Consider the following 19,809-nt stretch of genomic DNA (forward strand, 5'->3'; position numbering starts at 1 on the left):
CATTTGGAGTCAGTGTTGAATTGCTGTTTGCCAGATAGCTGAGCGAGAACATCTTTAAGAATCCAAATGTTTTTGGGGCGCCTGGGTGGCTTGGTCGGTTAAGCATCCGACTTCGGCTCAGGTCATGATCTCGCGGTTCCTGAGTTCAAGCCCCGCGTCGGGCTCTGTGCTGACAGCTCAGAGCCTGGAGCCTGTTTCAGATTCTGTGTCTCCCTCTCTCTCTGCCCCTCCCCTGTTCATGCTCTGTCTCTCTCTGTCTCAAAAATAAATAAACGTTAAAAAAAAAAATTAAAAAAAAAAAAGATTCTAAATGTTTTTCAGTTTAGGTATTTTGTAATATAAATCTTTCTTAAAGACAATGCTGGCTTTTAAAAAATTGTGAGAAAATATATATAATATAAAAATGGCCATTCTGACCATTTTTAAAAAATGCTTATTTATTTAGTTTTGAGAGTGTGAGTGCCAGTGGGGGAGGGGCAGAGAGAAAGGGAGAGAGAACCCCAAGGAGGCTCCATGCCGTCAGCACAGAGCCCAGAGTGGGGTTCCATCTCACGAACCGTGAGATCAGGACCTGAGCCGAAATCAAGAGCCGGTTGCCTAACCGACTGAGCCACCCAGGCACCTCTGACTATTCTAATACACTTCAGTGGCATTAAGTACATTCACATTCTCTTTTTTGTTTGTTTGTTTAATGTGTATTTATTTTTGACAGAGAGAGAGAGAGAGAGAGAGACAGAGCATGAGTGGGGGAGGGGCAGAGAGAGAGGGAGACACAGAATCCGAAGCAGGCTCCAGGCCCTGAGCTGTCAGCACAGAGCCCGACCCGGGGCTTGAACTCACTGACCGTGAGATCATGACCTGGGCTGAAGTCGGACGCTCAACCAACTGAGCCACGCAGGCGCCCCAGTACATTCACATTCTTATTCAACCATCATTCTTATACAACCATCATCCCCTTAAACTCCAGAACTTTTGGATCTCCCCAAACTCAAACTCTGTACCCATGAAACGACAACTCCCCGTTCCTGTCTCCCCCCCAGCTCTTGGCAACCACCATTCTATTTTCTGTCTCTCTAAATTTGCCTGTTCTAGTTACCTCATATAAGTGGAATCATACAATATTTGTCCTTTTGTGTCTGACTTATTGCACTTAACATAATGTCTTCAGGCCTCCTCCATGATGTAGCGTATGTCAGAATTTCCTTCCTTTTTAAGGCTGAATTCAAGTCCCTGCTTTTGATTCTTTTCGGTAAATAGCCAGAGGTGGAATTGCTGGATCATACGGTAATTCTGTATTTAATTTTTTGAGGAAACTCCGTACTGTTTTACATAGTGGCTGAATGCTGCCTTTTTATTTTTATTTTTATTTTTTCTTCAACGTTTTTTTTTTTTTTTTTTTTTTTTTGGGACAGAGAGAGACAGAGCATGAACGGGGGAGGGGCAGAGAGAGAGGGAGACACAGAATCGGAAACAGGCTCCAGGCTCCGAGCCATCAGCCCAGAGCCTGACGCGGGGCTCGAACTCACGGACCGTGAGATCGTGACCTGGCTGAAGTCGGACGCTTAACCGACTGCGCCACCCAGGCGCCCCTGAGTGCTGCCTTTTTAAAACTGTGTTTACTGAAAGTAACTTCACCCCTCTCTAAGGTGTTAACAAAAGGATTCCTGCAGACCCTCCCCTATGTGGCTCCAGACTGTAGCACCCTTTGTACCCTGTCTCTCTGTCTCTGTCTCTCTCTCTCTTTTTGTTTTGTCTGTTGGTATGTGGCCAGTGTTCTACTGACAGGCCCCTTTTCCTTCACTGAAGCCCCTAGTTTTGTGGCATTGTATTCTGTTCCACACAGGTAAGGTTGTTGACGAGTTCGGGGCTGATGAACTGAAACCACACACAGCTAACGATTTCCTGGCCCCCCTCATGCGGAAGGCATGAGTTACAGAAAGTGCCCAGGGGGTCGATGACCGTGGTGGTGGCATCTCTTCTCCCAGGCCATTCCCTGTGTGTGGTGAGAGTTCTCTCCGTGTGCTCAGTCTGTATCCACTTCTGCTCAAACTCCGTGCACGTGGCAAGTTCCATCCGCCGGTCCCCTGGGAGGGCACATGACGGACCCTTGAAGGGATGATCGCCAGGCTGGCTGAGATCAGTCACGATTCATGGCTGTGGGGTCAGGGCGCTAGTCCCAAGAAGACAGGGTAACGGTTGTTGGCAAGGCAACCCACAGGGTCTGCCACGTCCCTGCAAGAAAGAACAACGCAGTTAAACAGATCCGGCTCAGCCACAAGAGGGACGATCTCCTGCAGCACCAGTCTCCTAAAGGCCCCCCACAAGCTCATTTTATTTCCTTTTACAGTTCTCCATCTCCCCCATAACCTGCTCTTTGGGGGGGGGGTCTTGTGGTTTTAGCATTTTCTACCAGCAAATGAAATGCTAATTGGCTCCTGCTTATGATGACGCTCCCACCTGCTGGCAGAAACACAGCCCGGACGGGGGTGAATGTCGCCATAGGACGCAACTGCAGCAATCTGGGGGGCATCAGATGTGTCTTCAGCTGCTTGATATGGAGGCTGTCACGATCTCACCCCGAGCGGGGCTGAGCATTTGGACCCTTCTTAATGTAACTGCCGTGTCCTGCCTCTCCTAGAGAGTTAGATATCTTACACCATCAGGTTTTGTTTACTCTGCCTTGCGCTGTCCCATGTCATTGTCAGATATCATTGAAGACAGCAGTTCCCTACATGCTTTGAGCCCTAGTGATGAGGTTAACTCGAAGGAAAGCCCAATTGGATTTTCCCAGCTTTTCCATCTTTCTCGGGAAGCGATGGGCTGGGATTTGGGGTCCTCAACCCATTTCACCAGCTCTTGGCCATCATAGGGGAAGAAGACCCATGCTGGAGAATCTAGACTTCTGATCCCAGGTTCTCCTTCCAGCCAGCTCCCTGAGAGCAGGAGCTCTCTTCTCCATCCAATAGAACACCTTATTTACTGAATATTTGCTGCAAGGGGCTAACCCCACAGCCCTGGGGGAGGTCCAGAGCCTGCAGGAGGTCTGCCCTTTCTCTCTCTCCTCAGGAATCAACTATTGTGCACTGAACAAACCGGGCTGTGAGCATGAATGCATCAACACGGAGGAAGGCTACTCCTGCCGCTGCCGTCGGGGCTACAGCCTGGACCCCAACGGCAAGACTTGCAGCCGTGAGTGTGCCGTGGCGGGGGTTCCAACGGGAGGGTGCGGTTCACACGCAGGCTCACTTCTGAAGCTGCTGGGTTTCCTGTGAGCCTGACGGTCCAACAGGCTTCGCCTTCCTGGCCTCAGTTTCATCATCCATAAAATGGGACTGTTCATGCCACCTACCTCATAGGTTTGTTTATGGGAATTAAAAGAATCAATACGTATAAAACACTTAGAAAAGTGCTGCTACGGGGCGCCTGGGTGGCTCAGTCGATGAAGCATCCAACTTTGGCTCCGGTCATGATCTCGTGGCCCATGAGTTCGAGCCCGCATTGGGCTCTGTGCTGACCGCTCAGAGCGTGGAGCCTGCTTCTGTGTCTCCCCCTCTCTCTGCCCCCTCCTCGCTCATGCTCTCTGTCTCTCAAAATAAATAAATGTTAAAAAATTTAAAAAAGAAATAAAAAAAGAAAAGTGCTGCTGAATATTAATAAGCATTCAGTGAATATTAGCTAATGTTATTATTCGCTGTTGAGAGCGCTGATTAAGTCAGACCCACCGGAATCTAAATCCAAGCTCTACTACATACTAGATGTATGGCCCTGGGCAAGTTATTTAACTTTGCCAAGCTTTGATTTTCCCATCTGTTTTATTTATGTATTCATGTATTTATTTATATATTTAATATCATGTTTTTTTAATGCTTATTTATTTTGAGAGAGAGCGCTAGTGCAGGGGAGGGGCAGAGGGAGAGGGAGAGGGAGAGAATTCCAAGTAGGTTCTGCATATCAGTGCAGAGCCCAATTTGGGGCTCAAACTCATGAACCGCGAGTTCGTGACCTGAGCTGAAACCAAGAGTCGGATGCTTAACTAACTGAGCCACCCAGGCGCCCCGATCTGCGAGGGTTTTTAAGGGGAATAGTCAGGACCGATTTAGGCACTTAGCCTGTGCCTGGGCCAAGGAAAGCACAATGAAAGATAACCGTTCATTATTCCCACGGAGCCTGGGAGAGTGACCAGAGAGGCTCTGGGCTGGGACAAGAGGCCAAAAGAGACAGACTTCAGAAAGTACATGGGCTACCACACGGCTGATCTGAGGGCGGAGCTGGGAAATATGGGACTTTTTGTTAAGCCTTTCTTAACTGTCTTGTGTAAGAGGCACAACAAACCCCCATTCGGTGATGTAAACGCATGGAAACTTGCAGGCTTTGCCAGCTGGCGGCTTCTGTCCTGTTTTATGAGGCACAGTCTCCACTGGTCCAGGCCAGTGGGGGCGGGGGCACACAAGCACTGCGGTCGATGCCTGGGACCCTGGTCTGCTGGGAGAGGGGCTCCGTGACATGGCCAGCGCAGAAGGGGCCCTTTGTGTGTGTGGCTTTCCACACGGCAGGCTTCACATCTGCTCCAGCTTTGGGGACAGAGATAGATTGTGAATGAGAACAGTGCAGCTGTTCAGCATTTGGACCTCAAACTGCCAGAAGGGGAAGTTTCACAGATGAAGTATTAGGGGCAGAGCAGTCCTCAGGAAAACTGGTTCCCCTTCAGTTGTTAGGGGGAACAAAGTACCTTGATTAGGCTTTCTAAGGACTGATCCCAGAGGTCAACTTTTGAACTAGAAAGTTGGCACTGCTATGCATTTGCCTCTGGAAGTCTCTGAGGTCTTATGAGAAGTGAGTGGGGAGCCAGAAGTCTTCCATTTGACAAGGACACACCCTGGTCAAGGTGGATCTGGGTACAGTCTGCCTTCTTTCGAGGGTACGGCGTCTGCCAGCTGACAGCCCTGGCAAGCATCCCAGGACAGGCTGGGCATGACCTGGTTGAGCCCACATAGAGCCCCGGAGGCTATAGCCTCTCCTCCCTCCCAGCATGCCTTGAAGGAGCCTAGAGGAGCTCAGGGGGAGGGGGCCAGAAGTGATTGGGCTATACTTTCTCTCTGGGGATCTCATAAGAAAGACCACCTGGGGGCGCCTGGGTGGTTCAGTCCGTTCAGCATCAGACTCTTGGTTTCGGCTCAGGTCACGATCTCACCATTCGTGGGTTTGAGCCCTGCATCAGGCTCTGTGCTGACAGTTTGGAGCCTGCTTGGGGTTCTCTCTCTCTGCCTCTCTCTCTGCACCTCCCCTGCTGTCTCACTCTCTCTCTCAAAATAAATAAACAATAAAAAAAAAAAGTTAAAGGAAAAAAGACCACCTAGTCAGCTTCAAGAAAGTGTAAACCAAGTGATCTCTTCCTAGGAGTTCCCAGAGAACCATGGTATCCTGTTCCCCTTAAGGACTCAGGGAGCCCCAGGCCATAATGACAGCCAGCCCTTATGAGGTGCACACTCTGTGAGCACTTCCCAGGCACTCACTCACTTTATCCTCACAATAGACTTTTGAGGCATCTACATTCTTGTCCCTATTTAAAGACGGGGAAACTGTGGCACAAAAAGATTAAGTCACTTTCCCACAGTCACACGACTGGTTAACGGTGGAACCAAGATGTGAATATGGGCTTCTGGCTCCTGAGGTCCTGCAAGCGTTTGCAGTAGGCACATCCACCAATGGAATGTTCCAGAAGGCACTAGCCCCAGGCCCTTCAGGAGTCCAAGAGGCCTATTTGATGGCCCTGCACAAGGTCCTCAGTGTCTCTCCAGTCCTTGGGTGTGCTTTTTCTCCATCAAGGAAATCTGGGAGGCAGCCTGCAGGGCCGTCTGTGGGAGCGGTTCGCCACAGCTGTGTGTTCACTGTCCCTCAGTGCTCGCTGCCCAGAGGGGCCAGCTGCACAGCGTTCAGGTGCCAGGATCGGCCACACATGCAGGCTGTGGCTTTGGTTTGTTTTCAGAATCTGGGTGTCCTGGGTATGGGGGATAAGAACACTTTTTCTGTGTCACTTCCAGAGAAAAATGAAACTATACAATGAGTTCTTTCCCAGCGATACTTAATAAGCATCCAGTCGGTGATTACTGTGTGCCAGCTACAGTTCTGAGGGCCTTATGTGTATCAACTCCTCTCCTTCTCGCCACATTCCTCTAAGAAAGCGCCCATCGTCATCCCCCTTCCTCCAGCCAGGAAATGGTGACCCGGAGGCCAAGCGACTGACTACCCAGCATCTCTTGGCGAGGAAGGGGTTGGTGCAGGTGGGATTTGAGCCCAGCTGCTTCGATGCCACAGCCTTCAGTCTTAAGCACCATCAGCTGTGTGGCTTTGGGCAAGCAGCTCAGCCTTCCTGAGCCTCGCTTTCCTCCCTGAGATGGGGCTCACGCCTGCCCTTAGCCCTGAGGACTGCAGATTATGGTGCCAAGGCCCTGGCACAAAGTGCTGCTGGCATTCACACCAGCACAGAAGTCACGCGCACTTTACTCTCTAAACCCAGACACGGGAAGGAAAACAAGCAAACAAGGCTGATTTTCCGGAGACCAGCTGCACCTGGTTGCACAAAACCCTCCAGCACTGCTCTTTGTGATGCCCGTGAAGTGAAAGGCCCCTTTCGGCTCCCCTCTCCAGGGAGGTTTGTGTTAATGCCCCGGTGCTGGTGAGTGTTGTTCCATCAGGTTATTTTGTGTTTTCCCGTGTGGCAAACGCAGGAGTGGATCACTGCGCGGAGCAGGACCATGGCTGTGAGCAGCTGTGTCTAAACACCGAGGAGTCCTTCGTCTGCCAGTGCTCAGAAGGCTTCCTCATCAATGAGGACCTCAAGACCTGTTCCAGTGAGTCCCCCTCTATGCTTCTCTTACATGGAAAAGGTTTGCAACACGAGTGGAAAATCTGACCGTTGCAGAGGAGGGCGCCTCGTGGTCCTCTCCTTCTCTGCTCTGGGGAGATTGTAGGGAATGTCCCCTGGGGACCGCATGCCTTGGTGGAGTGGGTGGGGGGCGGATAAGCAAGACTGTGGTCACTTGACTCCCCTCATCAGTAGCTCAGAGGCTTACTGACCACCTCAGCTGGCTGTCCGGTTTTGCAGGGGCGGATTACTGCTTGCTGAGCAACCATGGCTGCGAATACTCCTGCGTCAACACGGACACATCCTTTGCCTGTCAGTGTCCCGAGGGACACGTGCTCCGCAGTGACGGGAAGACCTGTGCCAGTGAGTGCTCTGGGTCCGGTGACCAGCGGGACTTGCCACCGGCGGTCTGTGGGTGGAGCATGTGCCAGGCTGGGCTTCGCGGGCACTGAGTGTGGGTTAAAGGCCACTCTCAGTGATTTGAGCCCTGGTGCCACTCCCCCTGCCTGGGAGCTTCCTCGCCCTACGCCCCAGCACAGCTTTTTCCTACTTCTGCCGTCTGCCGCGGGGCCATTTCGAAGCTGGACAGGGCCCTGTGTCTTGGCCTCGTCTTCTCTACCCCACAATCTGGCAGAAAGTGGTAGCTGGCCTGCAATGCGCAATAATGATGGTGATGTGGACCCCTTTTTCAAGGCTGACTTCATGCCGGGCACTGTGCTAAGCACACACAACCCGGAGTTCCAGCAATACTGTGGGATCCCCATCATGTGGTGAAACTGCAGCTCGGGTTAAGGAAGGAGCCTAAGGTCACCCCTTTTAGAGTGGTGGGTTCCACTCTGGTCTGTGTAACTCCAGAGTCAGTTCTGGGAGAAGGGGAGACTCCTGGGAAACCTTCCCTCTCCGATCCTCATAACCTAGCAGCAGATGGAGAAGTTGGCAGTGATGTTTCCTGGGTACATGTTTCCTTGCAGCTGGCCCCAACTCCTGCTCCATTAATTAAAAAAAAAAAAAAAGCCCTTGGACCTCCCTCTCTCCTCACTCAAGAATCTTTGCTTTCTGCCCTCCAATCCAAGCAGACTAAGGTAAAAATTTTAAAAATGGACACTTTGACAGAAGGTGTCAGCAATGGAGGAAAAGGACTACCATTTTCTTTCCCTGTCCTGCTGGTCTTTCTGGTTACAGGGCTGGCCTCCCTAACTACTGATACAATTGTGGCCACAACCTGATGTATCTACCTTTTTCTATTGTCCATTCACATGGGCAGGTGGACTGATGCAGAGCTGGGTGTGCCCCTCCATGCAGACTGTGAGAAAACATTTCCCTAGTATGAGGCAGATTCTTGAGTCTCGACAAATGGATTATCCATTTATGGCTAACTTGTGGCTGCCTGCCTGCCAGCTTCCTCCTGGACCGCTGCTGCAGCCAGCACGGAGAGGGTGTGGGCACTGGGGTGCAGAAGGAGGGTGGGTGCGTGGAATTGCATCGACATTTGACTGCATGCCGGAGCCAGCTGCGTGGGTTTTTTTATTGGTTTGCTTTAATTTTCCATCATCTTAGATTATCCATGCCCTTCCTTTGTCCCCTCCGCTCACTGTGATCGTCACGGGCTCACTATAAACTGGCTGCAGGACTTCTAAGAAATTCTCACGGCCCTTCCCAACAAGCGCTGTTCCTTTTCCTTGCAATCACATGCCCCCTTCCCCTCCTTACCCAGGTCCACCGCTGATTTATGGCACTGACCCTTTTAAATGTTGCGCATTTTCCCTTTAATTGAAGTACAATCAGAAGTGAGTTTTGATGTGTATATATCTATGTACGGTTGTGACTGTATGAAAACTTGTGAGATCCTCAGATGGGTTAGAATTATCCTTTGGGAATGGTGGTACCTAAGAGACGGTGGTACCAGCAGCTGATACATAGGCGTTGAGCTATTCCCCTAATTGAAGGCTGTCTGTCTGCCCCGGGATGATTCAGTCTGGCTGCCGGGTCCTGTAATAATGGGCTCTGTTTTCAGTGTGGCCATAGTTAACTGGGGGCTACGTTTCCCAGCTCTGTGCCAGATGACAAAGAGCCTGATGACATGACTCCAACTTTTTGGAAAAGCCTGCTGAGCTGTGGAGCAGGGGGGCCTGCTGGGGGCCCACCAGGCCTGGCTCACTGTATAAGGGTGTCCTTTGCCCTTCAGAAAGGCAGCCTCCACTTAGAGCCTTGATAGCAGATGGCCTGAAGAACCCAGAGCAGACCCAGGGTCCCAGGGCCCTGGAACTAAGTGGGCATTGTTACCCCCACACCCCTGGGCTCTCTGGCCTCTGGGATGAAACCTGTCCTCCCTTCATCCTGAACTTGGCCTCCAAGCTGTGATTGCCTAGATTCTCCCCAGGAGCCTTCCTTGCCTTGAGAGGTTGATGCACATACTAGGGGGTCAGGTGGGGAGGGTAATGGGGCAATGAGGTAGTGTCTTCTGTGAGCTGCAGCTGAGAGGCCTCTCCCACCCTCTAGCTCCTGGTGATTTCCCTGCAGTAGACCATTGGCAAGGGCATCCCAGCCTCAGGCAAGTCCACAGTCTGGATGTGCTCAGAGCACCCAGCCCATTGCACCTCCAGCTGCCCTGTCTCCACGCAGCACAGCCTTCCCTTCCCACTCTTGCGGGTGGAAACCAGCCTGCGGATGATGTTCCCCACGGGAACTTTCTGCTGCCAGGCCCCACCGGGAGCTCCTCTTCTGCACCCCCTGCCGGCACAGCTGGCCCTCTCCTACCCAGGATTCGCCCTGTGGTATGGGACTCTTTGTACACATCTGAGAACTGATGTGGCAGAGTAGAAAGGATGCTCAACTGAAGAGCCCAAAAGCTGGGTTTGAACCTTGTTGCTTCCACCCTGGGCAAGAGAGTTGACCCTTTCTGGATCTGATCACCCAACTGTCAACTTGGAATGATTATTCCTGTTGCCAAGTGACACAGGGAGAGACAAAAACTGACGTGCTTTGGGAACTTGTAAATTGACATAAACCCCTAAGGTACCCTTGCTGTGGTCTTACCTCTCACTCTCACGGTTACACTGCCCTGTACTGAGGACAAGACTGAGGCAGCGCCTTGCCCTGCGGCGTGGAGGTCTGCTTCCTAGGGCTGGGCCTGCTTCTGTGGGAGGGGTCCTAGAGATGGGCCACTCTGGGGAAGGTCAGACTCAGGAGCCCAAGGGCTGCCCTAGGGCGGCCCTTGCTTCCTTGTGGCGAGGGGAGGGTGCTGGTAGGGATCTGGGCCAAAAGCTGCAGAGCGCTGGGAATTCTAGTCCAGCCACCACAGGTAGGTCTGTGGAGGCCTTGTCAAGACCTAATACTCCCCGGCTTGACTTTGAAGGGAAGCAGCTCTGAGCAAAGGTAAATGGGGTGTTGTAATCTGCTCAGGCTCCCATAGCAAAGTACCATGGGTTGGGATTTTCTCACAGTTCAGGAGGCTGTAGGTCCAAGGTCAAGGTGCCAGCGTGGTCAGGTTCTGGTAAGAACCCTCTTCTTGGCTTGTAGATGGCCACCTTCTTGCTGTGTCTTCACATGGTGGTGGGTGAGGAGAGAATAAGCTCAAAGGGCACTAATCCCATCATGGGGTCTCCACCTCGTCTAAACCTAACTACTTCCCCAAAACCCCACCTCAAATGACACCACACTGGGGGAGTAGGGCTTCAACATATGAATTTGGCAGGGAGGGTGGGGGAGGGGGCACAATTCAGTCCATAGCAGGGAATGAGGGGAGAAGACCACCCTCACCCTCAATGTATTGTAAGTTCGATGGAGCAGAAGGAAGCTTAGAGGTCTTGCATTTCTTTTGTGGTAAAGAAGCAGAGGAAGGAAACTGGTGCCTCCAAGCTGGCCCTGAGGTTCGGTGGAAGAGTCAGGAATAGAACCTGGGTCCCCTGATTCAGGACCTCTTGCCCAGATTGAGATGCCCTCTAAAAGTAGGTCTCACTTCAGCTGTTTTTTTGGTTTGTCTCAGCAAAAGCCATTACAGAGTCAGCAAATGATTGGCTGCTCCTAGTTTTATTCTAAAAAAAATGCCAGAAAATGGTGTAATTCTATCTCCCGGGCCTCGTTACCCTCTTGGCAGGCCCCTGTGGCTCTCCTCCCTCTGGGGTGGGGTTGGTTCAACAACCTCCTACGTGGAACCACAGACACAGGATTGCCATCTGTCATCACCGCAGAGGTGCGAGTCCCCGGAACACGTGACCTTATGATCGCTGTACCACAGACATCCGTGACTCATCGGATGTGGGATCCAGATGTGAGCGCTCAGCCCGCATCCGGACACAGGGCTGCTAGATGTGGGTCCTAAAAACCTAAAAACCTGTGCTTTGTCCCGAAATGTGTCATCATCCTGATCACAAATTGTAGATTTCATTCACGCTGAGGGTTTAATTACACGTGTGGACCTGCCTCCTGAATGTTGAAAGGTAGAGGAGGCTGCTGTTGGAGGGAAAACGTTTTCTTCCCACATCCTGAGATTTCTCGAATGTCTTCTCGTCCATTTCCTGTAAGTGATGGTTCCCAGTAGAGTTTGTCCTCGCTCTCGTCTCTGGATTTGAGTCTGGGTACTTCTGTAAGCTCTTGATCGTTTGTTCCCATTCTCCACGGGTGTTTACCCTGTACCGTCAGTGGGCTGGGTGCATCACGCTGGGCGCTGGGCTTCTCTGGGGTTGATGCCGGTTCAGTTTCTGCCCTGACAGAGTTTAAAGTTTTTTAGGGAAGAAAGATATTAAAAACCTCTCTCGTGATGTGGAAAGAAGAGATACCACAGAAGGGTGCGCCGGGGCGGGGGGGGGGGGCCTCAGCTAGTCTAGAGAAAGTTTCTGCAGAAAGAGATGTTTGATGTGACAGCTGGAGATTGAAGGAGAGAGCAAGCCAGAGATGGGGGGTGTTATGGACCGAATGTTTGCATCCTCCTAAATTCATATGTTGAAATCTTAACCGCCAAAGGTGATGATATTAGAAGTTGGGGCTTTGGGGGTGATGAGGTCCTAAGCACAGGAGGGCCTTCATGAATGGGATTAGCGCCCTAATAAACCAGATCTCACAGAGCCCCCCCAGCCCCTCCCGCCATGTGAGGATACTAGGGGAAGTCTACAGCCTGGGAGAGAGTCCTCACGCAACCACACTGGGACCCTGATCTCAGGCTTACAGCCTCCAGAACTGTGAGCTATAGATTTCTGCTGTTTCCCAGCCACCCAGTCTGTGGTGTTTTGGTTTAGCAGCTGGAACAGCCGAAGACAGAGGAGGAAGAGCATCCCAGGCACAGGAAACAGCGTGTAGAGGGCCCAGGTGCAGAGAGTGAACTGGAGGAAGTTGAGTGTTCGGAGTACTGAGTACCGAGCATTGAGTGCCAGAGGGTGGCGGGTGAGAACCGGACCTGGAAGGATAGGAGGGGACAGATCACCGGCAGCGTTTAGACTTCCACTAAACTGTTTTGATGCCTGGCCTCCCTTGAGAAAACTATTTTCTTTTGTCTTCTGCAAACCTCCCAGTCTGAGTAGACTCCACCAAGCCAGGATGACCACTGCATGTGCCACTGGAAACGCGGGGGTGGTGGATTTGTGGTCTAATCACACCTTTGCCCCCAGCCCAGCTGACACGATTCACCTCTGCAGAGGGACCCTGGGAGAGTCACTTCCCCTCTCTGGTCATCGGCTTCCTCAACTGTAAAATAAAAGGCTGGACCTGTTTATCGCCCAGGCCCCTTCCAGCCCAAAGATGAGGATAGTGTTCCAGAAACACCTGCTGAATGAATGATCTCCTTGCTGGGGTACCCACCATTCTCCCGGGGCTGAAGGCACCCCGTGGTCATGAGTCAGGGATGGTGGCTCGCTTTGCCTGTTGCAGAACCACTGGAGTCCTTTCCTATAGGGGAGTGTCCGGCTCTGGGCAGAAGCTGACTCCAAGCTGGTTTCCAGACTTGGTTGAATAGGAAGCAGCTAGAACCCGAGCTCAGGAAGGTGACTACAGCACAACTTCGGCATTTTCTTTTTCTTTTTTAAAGTTTTATTCATTTAGGTAATCTCTACACCCAACGTGGGGCTCCAACACCAGACCCCAAGGTCAAGAGTTGGATGCTCCTCTGACAGAACCAGCCGGGTGCCCCCCACATTTTGGCGTTTTCTAATTTACCACAGGTGGTTCCTTAATTTACGAGTGACCCAGAACATCCCTGACATGCAGAAACTGGACGTCTTGTTGAGGAAATGTGAAGGGTAGACTTTGCAAGGCTGGTGTAGGGGAGAGAGTGAGGCCCACCAGCATCCACCCTCCGCAGCGTTCTCGTTTAAAACATCTACACCCGGGGCTCCTGGAGGGCTCAGTCAGTTGGCCTTGGACTTCGGCTCAGGTCATAATCTCACGGTTGGTGAGTTCGAACCCCGCATCTGGCTCTGTGCTGACAGTGCGGAGCCCGGAGTCCACTTAGAGTTCTGTGTCTCCCTCACTCTCTGCCCTCCCCCACTCACACTCTGTCTCTCTCTCTGTCTCTGTCTCTCAAAAATAAGTAAACATTTAAAAAAAAATAAAATAAAATAAAATAAAATAAAATAAAATAAAATAAAATAAAATAAAACATCTACACTAAACCCCTGGGAGGAGAGTCTGGTTACCCTTGATTTTCAGAGTAGAAAACTGAGAAAATGTCTCCTGTTACTCACCGGGTAATAACAGGGCCTGTTGTGCGTCAGGCCTTGCGCTGGGCGCTGGGAGATGGAGGGAAGGGCAGGTACAGTCTGTGGTCCCTTGATCAGAGCCCATGGGAACACAGTCCGATGAGGAGGCGGGCGAAAACCTAAACCAACATATGACTACCTGTTCAGTGACAGTGGTGACGTTACCAGAGAGGCAGATGCCTGCTGCTTGGAGGCCCTGTGTGGGGAGGTCCGGGAAGACCTCCAGAGATGGTAGGGGAGGAAGGAGAGGCAGATGGCCGTGCAGACCACAGTGGTGGGAGGGCCCTGGCTTGGTACTGAGGTATGCACTGAAAGACGGCGCTCAGAGCTGGGGAGGGCGGGCAAGATGAAGCTGAAGGGAAGGTCCTGGGAACCTTGCCAAGGATCCTGTGTCTTTTCTGAAGATCCTCAGGGTCTCAGGCAGAAGGAGGGAGTGATGGGAGAAGATGTGCCTTTTAGAAAGAGGACTCAGGACGAGACCGGAGGGCGTAAAAGGTGTGTGGGAACAAGTTAGTAGATGATGCAGCAGCCCAAGAGGAAGACAGTGGTGCTTGGTTCGTGGTGGTCGAGGCGCAGAGTAATCTAGACACTTGAGAGGGTCTCTGAGCATAAGGTCTGAGTCTGCTGCCACATCCCACCCCTGGTAGTTCATTGGCATCATCTGTGGGGCCTTTAAAACAGCCAGACATCCAGGAAGCACCCTAGCCTCCCTGAAGCAGAGAGCATCTTACTCTGATGTAACGTCATTAGAAGACAATTTGGAAACGCTCTTACCTTTTAACTAGACATTTCTGCTTCTGGATATTTATCTTTCAGATATACCTTCACAGTGCATGTAAAACCATGTGCACAAGAATATGCACTGCAGTGATGTTCATAATACTAGAAGACTAGGCACCACCTAAATGCCCATCCAATAAAACATTGATTAAATGAATTATGGTACGTGCTTTAAAAGTAATGAGGTAGGGGCACCTGAGTGAGCATCCGGCTCTTGATTTTGGTTCAGGTCATGATCCCAGGGTGGTGGGATCAAGCCCCACATCAGGCTCCACACTAGGTGTGGAGCCTGCTTAGAATTCTCTCTCTCTCTCTCTCTCTCTCTCTCTCTCTCTCTCTCTTTCTTCCCACCACCTCCTGCCCCTCTCCCCACTTACACTCTCTCTCAAAAATTTTTTTGTAATTTATTTTTTATTTTTTTATTTTTAAATATTTATTTTTGAGACAGAGACAGAGCATGAGCAGTGGACGGGTAGAGAGAGAGGGAAACACAGAATCTGAGACAGCTCCAGGCTCCTTGCTGTCAACACAGAGCCCAATGCAGGGCTTGAACTCACAAACCATGAGATCATGACCCGAGCTAAAGTAGGACGCTTAACCTACTGAGCCACCCGGGTGTCCCCCCACCCCCGCCCCAAGAATTTTTTTTAAAAAAGTAGTGATGTAGACTATCAAGGGTGAGAGAAAGGCATGCTTTTCATTGTAAACACTTTGTTTCCCATAAGAATTTTTATTTAAATTTTAACTTATTTTTAGAATAGATCAGTGGTTTACATGGTTGAAAAGCCAAAACAATACAAAAAGACATACACTAAGAAGGTTTGCTCCCCCTCTTGCCTTTCCATCCCATTCCCTACCTCCAGTTCCTATCCATAAGTGGTGGTAGCCAGCCTCCAAGATGGCAGCCGGAGATCCCCATCTCCTGGGATTCACACACTTGTGTAGTCCCCTCCCTCACTGTTGGTCTGTGTGACCAATAGCATATGAAAAGAATGATGGCTTGTCACTTCTCAAATTAAGTTATAAAAGACACTGTGACTGCTATAGTGAGTGTTCTCTCGTTTATTGGATCATTCAGTTTGGGGGAAGCCTTGTTGTAAGCTGCCCCATGGAGAGGTCCACGTGCTGAGGAACTGAAGCCTCCAGCTAATAGCCAGTGAGAAACCTAATCCTGCCAATAAAGACGTGAGTGTGCTCAGAAGCACGTCCTGTAGCTTCACTAGAGCCTTAAGATCACTGCAGCCCCAGCCAACAGCTTGACTGCAGGCTCATGAGAGGCCCTGAGTCAGAACTGCCCCGATAAGCCGCTCCTGGATTCTAGACCCCCAGGAACTATGTGAGATAAGAAATGTTATTTATTTTAAGCTGCTAGGTTTTGGGTAACTTGTTCCATAGCGACAGATAGCTAATACACCATTTTCGTTCGTTTGTTCTTTATGAAGATGTTTCTTTATGTGAGTAAAAGCCAATATATTATTATTTCCTCCCTTTTCTTACACACAAAAAAAATGGTATACTGTATATACCCCATTCTATGACTTTTTTTTTCTTCTTCACTCAACGATATATTGGGCATTTCATACCATTACATAGAGAACGTTCTCATTCTTTTTGCGGCTGCTTACTAAATATTTACTCAGCTAGTCCCATATTGCTGGGTGCTTGGGTTGCTTCCCACTTGTCATTATTGCAAACAGTGCTGCCTCAAACAACTTGAAAGTATATCCCTTCATATGGTACAAGGGTATCTGCAGGAGAGAATTCCAGAAGCAAAGTTGCTAGGTCAGAGGTGCATTTTGTAACTTTGACAGATATTGCCAGACACCCCTCCTTAGGGGAAGTGTGCCCTTTAATACATTTGCATTCTGAATCGTGTGTCTGTTTTGCCTTTAAAAAAATCTCTGCCGGTGATTCTGATGGTCGTGTGAGATGGAGAACTCACCACTGCTCTACGCTTAACTGATCAGATGCTCCGAAGGGGCAACTGATCAGATGCTCCGAAGGGGCACGGAGGGAAAAGGTTAAAAACCCAAACTCTGCACATGCTTGAAAAGCATGCACCCGATAAGGTTTCAAACAGCTGCTAATAGGAATACCCAGGAGAACTCAGAAGCTGGGCCGGGAGCTCCTGTGATAGTCTATAGCCAAGGGTGACGTAGACAGTGGCTTTGGGCTCAGCAGGCTCCTGATAAAGGAAAGCAGCTCCCATCTGCCGGGGGCAGGTGCGGCCCACCATGGCTCAGGGGGTGTGTGGGAAGACTCAGCCACTCTTCTCAGTGGCAGCCTGACATGGAGCTGAGAGGACAGGACAGGGCATGCGGGGGGAAGCTCCAGAAAGAAGAGGTGTGGTGGGTTGAGGGGGTGAGTATTTGTCTGGATTATGGCTTGACAAGGCTGGACTGAAAGAGTTATAGCTATTTTATTATGTTGGAAGATGGAGTATTCTTGATATAAATTTACGGTGGAAAAAAGTGCTCACCTCCACAGCCAGCCAGCTGTCTGTATTATGGATCACTCAATTATATTTCCACTCAACACTATGTGAGGAACTACCCCAAGCCATCGGGGAGTGTTCTGCATTAATCAAGAGTCTAGATTGTGCTCAGAGAAGTAAGTCATTTTCAGAGCAAACCGGACAGCCCAGCTCTGCTTTGACTCTCTTCTGCAGTTATCATTTTAGTTACTGTAACATTCTCCCATCGGTCAAAGGTTCTGGCAGCACTCCGCCCAAAGGAAGACACAGGCAAATTTCCCTCCGTGTTTGAAAGCTCACTTTAGGAGACAGCAATGCAGTGTCGTTGGGGAAAACGTGCAATTTATTATCAGAAGATTACATTTTGAGTCTTGGCGGTATCACTTAGTAGCAATTGACCTTGGCAAGCCATTAACCTTCCCAAACTTCGGCTCCCAGCTGGTAAGTGAGAATAACAACAGCTGCCTTCACTACCCCACAGGGTGCTTCTCAGGACTCCCCTCCGAAAAAGAAATACTGCAAAAATGGCTTAGAGATAAATGTGTGGTCCGTGACTGATTATAGCAGTGATTATGTACTTTGGAGCCTTTATTTAACGACGTCAGTAAAATTCTTCTCGATCTGAAATGATTGGCGTCGACTCTCGGAACTGGGTGTCGTTCTTATAAAAAGTCACTTCCCACATGTCCTCAGTGTCAGACTTCTCCAACGTCAGCTTGGTTTGCACAGATGCACTAACAGAAGCCACGCCAGCCCTGTGGACGGCAAAGCCATTCGTTCTGCTGTGTCCCACAAGCTCAGTGATCCGTGACTCTTCCGTCACATCCATATGAAGGTGGCCCCTTCATATCATCCCATCAGCAAAGTGTGTGGGCTCTACCTTCAGTAATCAGCCAACAGTCTGACCACGTGCCACCATCCTGGTCGGGGCCACCAGGCATATTGTGGGAGGTTTCTTCCAGCTTTCCGTCCTCCATCTTCGCCCACGCCGAGGGCTCCTTTTTTTTTTAATGTTTATTTTTGAGACAGAGGGACACAGAGCTCAAGTGGGGGAGGGGCAGAGAGAGAGGGAGACACAGAATCCGAAGCGGGCTCCAGGCTCTGAGCTGTCAGCACAGAGCCCAATGCAGTGCTCGAACTCACCACGAGATCATGACCCGAGCTGAAGTCGGGCGCTTCACCGACTGAGCCACCCAGGTGCCCCGGCTCCTTTTATAACAAAGCCACTCGTGTCCCTGCACTGCTTAAAATCCGCCAGTGCCCCTTTCTCACTCAGATCCCCCTGCTGCCTGCAAATCCCACATGGTCTGCCGCTTCTGGCCTCACTGGCCTTGTCCCCTGCCAGGCTTGCGTTGCTGGGGTCACGCTAGTCTCTTTGCCTTTCTTAAAACATGCCACACACACTCCTACCTCTGCAGTTTGCAAATGCTGTTCTTTGCTGAGGGTGCCGTTCTCTCCAGGTACCACACACTCACTGGTCTCGTCAGGGCTCTGCTGAGTGTCACTGTATCTGACTGCAGCGGGACTTCCAGCCCGGGCACGTTCTCACTCCCTTATCCTGCTTTTCTCCGTGGCGCTTTGCCCATCTGATACATAGATTTGTCTATCTGTCTCCCCCCTTCCCTTCCCACGCCTGCTGTCCAATGTAAGCTTCTCAACAGCAGGAACTTTGTTTTATTCCTTGTTAAATCCCCAGAGCCTAGGAGGGTGCCTGACTGGGAGTAGGGGCTCGGGAAGTAGTTGATGACTGAATGGACAAGTGAAGAGTGGATTACCTAAGGGTGACACATACGTGCATACATGAGTAGATACGTAGATAAGTTCATGTTACAGTCATATATGATAGCCAGTGAAGTTTAACTTATTTTCTAGTATTTATAAGCCATTTATATCTCTCCTGTTATGAATGGTATTTCATGTCTTTTGTTCATTTTTCCTATGGAGACGATTTTGTCTTATTCACTATATATGAACAATTTTTGTTCGTAGACACGTTTTCTGTTTTGAAACGTGCATTGTGGGATAAGACACTGCTTTAATTTAAGGTGTTTAAAATGTCTTTTAAGATTGAATAAGTCACTGATGTATGTATGAATCATTTCCTTCTTCTGTTTTTCTTATTCCAACTGGATTCTCAGAATTGGACCCCTGTGCTCTGGGCGACCATGGTTGTGAACATTCGTGTGTGAGCAGGGGAGACTCTTTTGTGTGCCAGTGCTTTGAAGGCTATGTACTCCGGGAAGATGGGAAAACCTGCAAAAGTAAGTTTCTGCTGGAGTTGCCTCACATTCCTGTGTCTGCTCTCTGCATGAATTCCGCCTTCCTGATCTCTGTTTAAATCAGTTATCCCCCCGGAGCCAATGCCACACGACTACTAAATGTAATGTGGGGCCCTGGATGGAATCAGAAAAAAGGTAAAAACTAAGGAAATGTAAACCAACCAGGGACTTTAGTTGGTATTCATGTATCAGTATTGGTCCATTTATTGTAACAAATGTATCACACTAATGTAAGATGCCCACACTAGTGGAACTGGATATGGAGTCTGTAGGAACTCTCTGGGCTATCTTCCCAGGTTCTCTAAATCTAAAACTGTTCTAAAAAATGAAGTCCGTTGAAAGAAAACAAACAAACACATGGACGAATGAAAAAAGCCAATGTTAGAGCTACAAGTGAAGTTGCTTATTTATACCCTGTGGCAAGAAGCAGTGATTTAGCGGTTATGCTCTAATAGAAAGACAGTCTGAAATCCAAGAAATCCCAAGATCATTTATTAGCTGGACAAGTTGCTTAACTTCTCTGAGCTTCTCTTTGCTTATCTTTTTTTTTTTTTTTAAGTTTATGTATTTATTTTTGAGAGAGAGACAGAGAGACAGAGAATCCCAAATGGACTCCACACTGTTAACACAGAGCTGGATGAAGGGCTCAAACTCATGAACTGTGAGATCCTGACCTGAGCCAAAGTCAAGATTGGATGCCTGACTGACTGAGCCACCCAGGCG

At 49.9% G+C, this 19,809-nt stretch overlaps 1 protein-coding gene across 2 annotated transcripts in view; it reads left to right on the forward strand.

Moving 5' to 3' along the window:
- The window catches only part of MATN2 (matrilin 2), a 135,402-nt gene that overhangs the window by 99,717 nt on the left and 15,876 nt on the right, over nucleotides 1-19,809 (forward strand). For both annotated transcript variants that reach the window (XM_042923821.1, XM_042923820.1), the window contains exons 8-11: nucleotides 3,067-3,189; nucleotides 6,729-6,851; nucleotides 7,106-7,228; nucleotides 18,946-19,068. In XM_042923821.1, the coding sequence (XP_042779755.1) occupies nucleotides 3,067-3,189; nucleotides 6,729-6,851; nucleotides 7,106-7,228; nucleotides 18,946-19,068 (492 nt within the window). The remainder of the gene's footprint in view (nucleotides 1-3,066; nucleotides 3,190-6,728; nucleotides 6,852-7,105; nucleotides 7,229-18,945; nucleotides 19,069-19,809) is intronic.

The sequence above is a fragment of the Panthera leo genome, chromosome F2 (genome assembly GCF_018350215.1).
Source record: "Panthera leo isolate Ple1 chromosome F2, P.leo_Ple1_pat1.1, whole genome shotgun sequence".
Lineage (NCBI taxonomy): Eukaryota > Metazoa > Chordata > Mammalia > Carnivora > Felidae > Panthera > Panthera leo.